The sequence below is a fragment of the Oratosquilla oratoria genome, chromosome 24 (genome assembly GCF_046742065.1).
Source record: "Oratosquilla oratoria isolate Oo_2021 chromosome 24, ASM4674206v1, whole genome shotgun sequence".
Taxonomy (NCBI): Eukaryota; Metazoa; Arthropoda; class Malacostraca; order Stomatopoda; family Squillidae; genus Oratosquilla; species Oratosquilla oratoria.
Genome location: NC_134800.1, coordinates 46,626,845 through 46,634,344, shown reverse-complemented (window position 1 = coordinate 46,634,344; position 7,500 = coordinate 46,626,845). Strand labels below are relative to the sequence as shown.

Sequence of the window (7,500 nt, the reverse complement as noted above, 5' to 3'; positions counted from 1 at the left end):
TTTCTCATTAGTTACATATAGCGTGTCACTGACATATCAAGGGACACTGAATTTATCACGAGGGTGTCACCAGACAGTCATGAATATGTCACAAGCTTATTCCAACCGTGTCATTGACATCTCAGAGTTATATGAAAAGCATGTCAAGAACAAGCTAAGAGGATGCCAGGATGTGAGGATGATGTCAGAATGATGTCAGGAGTAAACTAGGATGATGTCAGGATGTGAGGATGATGTCAGGAGCGAACTAGGATGATCTCAGGATGTGAGGATGATGTCAGGAGCGAACTAGGATGATGTCAGGATGTGAGGATGATGTCAGAATGATGTCAAGAGCAAAATAGGAGCATGCCAGGATGTCAAGATGATGTCAGAATAATGTCAGGAGCAAGCCAGGTGGATGCCAGGATGTCAGAATGATGTCAAGAGCAAAATAGGAGCATGCCAGGATGTCAAGATGATGTCAGAATGATGTCAGGAGGATTTGTTTGACCTATTCCAAAATTATGCAATCCATCTACAAAGGAAATTCATCCAATACACACAAAACCAACTTACTGTAATTTCTAGGAAGTGAGGGTGTGGATCCGAACGCAGAAGCCATTGTGGAAGCGGTGGTTCGTGGTGGGTGGATGGGGAGGATGAGTGGGTGGGTGGATGGGGCGCTCGCCGGACAGGGAATGCGAAAGAAGCTTTGTCTGGGCCGCCTTTTATACCAACGCGCAATCCCCCCCTCCCCCTCCCCTCCTTCCCCCCACCCTCACTGATTGCATCACAAGACCCCTATAAGAACCTCTTTCTTCTCCTCCTCCTCCTCCTCCTCCTTTTTATCTTCTTTCCCTTCTTGGTTTGATTTATTGTCCTCTTTTTGTCCTCTTAATCCTCCTTTTGGTCCTAGTCTTCTTCCCCCTCCTCTTCTTCTTTACCTTCTACGTTTGACTTATTGTGCTCTTTTTTGTCCTCCTTGTCCTCCTTTTCGCCCAAATCTTCCTCCTCCTCCTCTTCTTCTTCCTTACCTTCCAGGTTCGATTTATTTTCATTTTCTTGTCCTCCTAGTTTTCCTTTTCGCGCTAGCCCTCCTCCTCCTCCTCCTCTTCTTCATCTTCTTCTTTACCTTCCAGGGTCGATTTATTGTCCTCTTTTTCTCTCTCCTTTTCGCCCCTCTTCTTTACCTTTCAGGTTCGATTTCTTGTCCTCTTTTTTCCCCTTCTAGTTCAGCTTCTACCCCTAGTCCTCCTCCCTTCCAGGTTTGATTTATTTTCCTCTTTTTTGTCCTCCTTGTCCTCCTTTTTGCCCTAGTTTTCCTCCTCTTCTTCATCTTCTTTCCCTTTCAGGCTCGATTTATTGTTATAATTTTTGTCCTCCTAGTCCTCCTCCTCCTCCTTCTCTTCCTCTTCCTCAGTTTTTGCCTGTCAGGTTCGATTCATTGTCCTCCTTTTTGTCGTCCTAGTCCTCCTTTTCACCCTAGTCCTCCTCCCCCTCCTCCTCCTCCTCCTCATCTTCTTTCCCTTCTAGGTTCGATTTATTGTCTTCTTTTTACCTTCTTGTCCTCCTTTTCGCCTTAGTCCTCCTCCTCTTCTTCATTTCCTTCTTTCCCTTCCAGGTTAGATTTATTGTCCTCCTTTTTGTCCTTCTATTCCTCCTACTCGCCCTAGTCCTCCTCCTCTTCATTTTTTTCCCTTCCAGGTTTGATTTTTGTCCTCCAAGTCCTCATTGTCGCCTTAGTCCTCCTCATCTTCCTCTTCACCTTCTTCTTTCCCTTCCAGGTTCGATATATTATACTCCTTTTTGTCCTCCTTGTCCTCTTTCTCGACCTAGTCTTCCCCCTCCTCCTCCTCTTCCTCCTACTCCTTCTCCTCCTCCTCCTTGTCCTCCTCTTACCCCTTTTTGTTTTTCCTTTTTTCCTGCCTCTACTTTTGTCCTCCTTTTCGTCCTCTTCATTTTCTTCTTTTTTCACCCATGTCCTTCTTGTCCTCTTCATCCTCCTCCTCCTCCTTTTTGTCCTATATTTGCTCCCCTTCCTCTTCCGATTTTCTACTTCTCCTTTTCTTCATCTTCTTCTTCTCCCTCCTCCTCCCTCTCTTCCTCCCCCTCCTCCCCTTAATTGAATAGGCCCAATTAATAACGATGAAACTGTCATGATAGAATCGGAGAAAAATTGAGTGAGGAGTTTACAAATATTTTTTCTCGGTGTTTACTAATGAGAAGTTAGATAAGGTACCTGACTGCTCTCCGATTTTCAGTGGGGAAGAAGAAAGTAGACTATCTAATAAGAGCATTAGTAAAGTAGAAGTAGTCAAGCAGATTGAAAGACTTAAAGCTACAAAATCCCCGGGTCCAGACGAAAATTTTCCGAGAATTCTTAAGGAACCTGGAAGGTAAGGAAATATGCGACCAGTTAACTGAAATATTTAATACATCGGTAGACACTGGTTTTGTGCCTACTACTTGGAGGCAGGCAAACGTTGCTCGTGTTTTTAAGAAGGGAGATAAATCGTCTATATGCAACTACAGGCCAATCAGTTTGACATCGGTTGTAGGTAAAATGCTTAGATCAGTAATAGTAAATAGACTCAGAGTACACATCGAGAGACAATTTGATTCGTGACACACAGCATTGTTTCTCCAAGAGTAAGTCTTGTGTGACTAATCTTCTATTCTTTTACACTAAATTATATAAGGCGTCAGATAACAATGATAATTACGATGTTATTTACCTTGACTTTAGCAAAGCGTTCGATAAGGTGACACATCAGAGACTACTAAATAAAATCAAAGCCCCTGGCATAGGAGGAAAAGTATTAGAATGGATTAGATCTTGGAGTAGTAACAGAAAACAGCGGGTCACCATAAATGGAGTAAAATACAGATGGGGCAATGTTACTAGTGGGGTTCCCCAGGGCTCGGTTTTGAGTCCCTTGTTGTTCATTATGTACATAAACGACTTAGACGATGGGATAGATAGTGATGTTAGTAAGTTTGCGGACGACACTAAAATAGGACGCCTAATTAGGTCAGGAGACGACGCAGAGATTCTGCAGGATGATCTTAACACATTGTTCACATGATCGGTGAAATGGCAAATGAACTTTAATATCTCGAAGTGTAGAGTGTTAAACGTAGGGCTACACAACCCTGAAAATAGATGCAGCTTAGATAACACACTTTTAGAAAAAAAAAAAAAAATGAGTGCGAGAGAGACTTGGGAGTTCTAGTGAGTCCGGACCTTAAAACCAAGAAACAGTGCATTAGCGTCAGGAATAAAGCTAACAGAGCATTAGGCTTCATTGCTAGGACAGTAACGAATAGAAGTGCAGAGGTAATTATCAAACTCTAGCGATAGTTAGACCCATCCTTGACTGTGCGGTACAGTTTAGGTCTCCGTCCTACAGAATGGACATCAATTCACTAGAATCAGTACAGAGAAGACTGACCAAAATGATACATGGACTCAGAAGTTTGCCTTACGAAGAGAGGCTTATGCACCTTAACTTACACTCTCTGGAGAGACGCAGAGTGCGGGGTGATCTAATAGAGGTATTCAAGTGGATCAAAGGCTTTAACAAGGGTGATGCAAACAAGGTCATCATGTTAAAACAAAAGGGCAGGATTCGCAGTAATGGATTTAAACTGGACAAATTTAGATTTAAGAAGGAAATAGGCAAGAATTGGTTTACTAATAGGGTGGTCAACGATTTGAATAGACTTAGTAACCATGTAGTGAGCGCTGAAACTATCAGTTGTTTTAAGAAATGGTTAGACAACTTTATGGCTGGGGATGACAGGTGGTGATGGGTATGGAACTGCCTAATGTAGGCCTTGTGGTCTCTTGCAATCTTTTTCATTCTTATGTTCTTATGTTCTTCTTCCTTCTCCATCTACTCTCCATCCCCTTCTTTTCACTTTCCTTTTCCATCTTCTCCTCACCCTCTTCCTGTTCTTCCTCTTTCTCTTTCTCTTTTTCCATCTGCTCCTCCTCCTCTTCCTCCTCCTTCTTTTCATTTTCCTTCTCCTCCTCTTCCTGTTTCTTATTTCTCCTATCTCCTTCTTCCTTCTACTGCCACCACTACTACAATCATCACCATCGCCACCACCATCACCACCACTTTCACCACTACCACCAATACCAATACCAGCACCACCAACATCACCACTACCATCACCACTACTACCAACACCAGGTTCAGTAACACAACACTACTGATACCATCACCTCTGACACCATTACAACACGGTTGTTTCCATTTTCAACATAGCTCCCCGTTCCCTCCTCTCTCTCTCTCTCTCTCTCTCTCTCTCTCTCTCTCTCTCTCTCTCTCTCTCTCTCTCTCTCTCTCTCTCTCTCTCTCTCTCTCTCTCTCTCTATCTCTCTCTATATATATATATATATATATATATATATATATATATATATATATATATATATATATATATATATATCTGTCTCTATCTCTCTTCCTCTCTTTCTCTCTCTCTCTTCCTCCCTCCCTCCCTCATTACCATTTCCACAAAGAAGCTGAAGACGCCCTTGACACCCCCCAGTAACGGCACCATTCAGAATAAAAGCAGAAATGCCCTTTGGCACAGAAAGGGAGACCAGATTAGTAGTTATACAAAGAAAAGGAGTATTTACAGTTGTAAGGTTTCCTTGAATCATTTGGTGACGTCAAGTACAGTTGCTCATAAAAAGTTTGCCAGCGAGGTCCAGGGTGGCCGGGGTCTGCCTGTGTATTTGTCTTCCTGGTCGGAGTCCAGCCTTTCTGGAAGGCGAATCACTTGTTTCTCATGTGGTGACTCGGTTACGCTCCTGACACACTGATCTATTGTCTATTCTTCGCATGATAGCTGTCATTAGTTTCTACACCGAATCGCTGTTCAGAAAAGGTGACATTTTGACTAGAACTGAATCAATAGAGAAACGATGTTAACTCCATATAGCACCTTCATACATATCTATATCTACTGCTCGCTCCTTCACTCTCCTGGCGTTGTGCTTTTTTTCAACTTCGGGCACAGGGGATGTGGTCGATCAGATGTTGCTCTTGCTTCCTGATGCTAGGTTTAAGTCTGTCGACGTGTAACGTCTTAGCTATGGCAAATTTGTAATGAATGGGTACTTTTTCTTAAATGTTTCTTGAAGAAAGGTTTCTCAAGATCCACGTAATAATGGTTATGTATAGCACCTTCAGAACAGTGGTAAGTCATGCTTCTTTTAATAGAGGTCATGGTCATCCCTGCGATAGAAGTAGCGAAGGGTGGGCACTCCCTTTGTGGTTATTCTGAAGCATATACGACGTTAGTGTCCTCGTGGAACTACGTTGTGGTTTTAGGGACAAGGAATCTTGAGTTGTCCATATCGCGGTCTGTTTTCTTTCGGTAGAGATCGAGACGAGAACCGGGCTAAGTTTAGACAATCGATATCTTTCAATGGTGGTTCTGAAGTGGCTGAGAAGAAAGTAAGGGCAATTGCGTCACTGGGTCAAATAGGTTCCAGGTGCTGTGGAGGGGCGGGGAAGGCTCGTTATCTAGTTGTGGGAGGGGAGGTGCAGCAAGGCGAAGCAGGTTAGCAACAGTTGAAATTTCATGGTTGAAGTGATCCATCCCTTCTCCGGTTGTTTGGTTTGTCTCGACCGCAAATGAGAGTGAGTCTTTTGGGAGCGGTTGCCTAGCCGGCGAGTTGCGAAGTGGGCTCTGGTTTAGAGTATCTTTCCTGCCCCCATCTCCCCATGTAGGATGAGTGGAGTGGATCCTAAAGAGAGCAGCTCAGTAGTAGGGGTGGTTACTGCTCCGCACAGCCACCTTCATCCCAGGACTAATTGAACCTTCCTTTTCATACCGTCCAGAATCAGAGGCTCTCAGGGATCACTGTAGCTCTCGTCACAGGACGGAAGGAGCAATTAAGAGGTAGTCAGTCGTAGGAGAACTGGAATAAAAAAAAGTGATAGTGTGAACTAGGAGGATCCCGTTACACCGTTAGTGACTTGGTCGCTCCCTTGTATTAATCATGGACTTCCCTGCTGAGAGTCAGTCCCAAGGGACACCGGGAGGAGTGGTGAGGGACCAGTAAACTCCTCCTCCTCCTTCTCCTCCTCCTCCTTCTCCTCCTCCTCCTCCTCCTCCTCCTCTTCCTCCACTTCCTCCCCCTTCTCCTCCTCCGGGAAAATCCCCTGGGGGCTGACTCAAAGATGTGTCAACGTGCACGGAAGGCAGTAACTAAGACGGACACCACGGAATAAAATCGTCCGGCGGCGGACAATGAAAGTAAGAGTTCCACCCGATAAGGAAGAGATGAACCAATCCGATGCAGAGAGGACTTCTACCACCTGAATAGACTCCCCTGGCCAGCAGGAAGAGTAAAAACAGAAACCATGAAACGGAACGAAGGCCTTAAATGAAAATATATATATAAAACAAAAGTAGACACACCTCTCAACACCGGGCCCTTCCGTACCAGGTGTCATTTTCCCTTTAATCCAATGTGCTGCCAGACTATTTTATTCATTCCTGTGGCATCCCGACCCGTCAGCAGCCTACCGACAGTAATCCCGAAGGTCTGACGGAGTGAAAACGACGAAGGATTTCGGGCCTAATCTGGCGTATCTGACTAAATCTAGCCTACATTCCAGAGCCGCTCAATCGGCAGACGGGCTAATGGAGCGTAAGACATGATGGCGACGTACCACATCCAAACCTGACCCAAGATTTGTCGGGATTATGCAAATACACCTTTCGGTCTCATGGCGTTGATGAATGAAAATATATTACGCTCCTCTACATACGAACATTCGACTTACGAGCTTTCAGACATACGAACGAAGCCTCAAGCCTACTTTATCAGTTTCAAAGGTAAAGAACCTAACATTAAAGTATTAGGATTACAATATATTTTAGTTTTATGTATCATTAGTAATCTATTTTAGGATGAGAAAACATTTCTTGGCTTTATATCATCCATGTTGATTTGAGTACCTTTAAGATTATGTTGAATAACGACTTACGAAGATTTTGAGTTACGAACGGCCGTTCGGAACGTAACTCATTCGTAAGCTGAGTGTCTGTATAAGGAATCTAGTTATATATAATCTATTATTAATTATTGAGCCAAGAGGAAATGAAGGACTTGACTACGAGGAATGGCCCCACGGGCAGCGTTGTTCTCTCGTCTGGACAACGAATATCTATTAGTTAAACCAATCTACCTTGTTCACCTCCTTCGCAATGCCTTGAAAGAAAAATAAGTGAATAGATAAACGAAGAGTTATAGAATATAAATAAAATAGAGGAATAGGTAAATAAATCAGTATATCTTAGTATATATAATAAATAAAATTTCAATGATCTCTCATTTTCTGAAATAAGCAAATTGTGAATTTTTTTTTCAATAGAGCGGTAAATTTCATTTTGACCATTCATTGGCTATTTCTAGTCTTTATAAAGACGAGAAGGTGGAAAGAGGAGAAAAAAAGTTATGTTTGTCCCTCATTTATAGATGTTGAATAA

The 7,500-nt window shown here is 43.2% G+C and overlaps 1 protein-coding gene across 1 annotated transcript in view; it reads right to left on the bottom strand.

Annotated features, from left to right (window-relative positions):
* LOC143038338 (uncharacterized) overlaps window positions 1-7,500 on the bottom strand; it is a 16,333-nt gene that overhangs the window by 4,837 nt on the left and 3,996 nt on the right. The window contains exon 3 of the mRNA XM_076207368.1: window positions 559-763. Coding sequence (XP_076063483.1) covers window positions 559-763 — 205 coding nt within the window. The remainder of the gene's footprint in view (window positions 1-558; window positions 764-7,500) is intronic.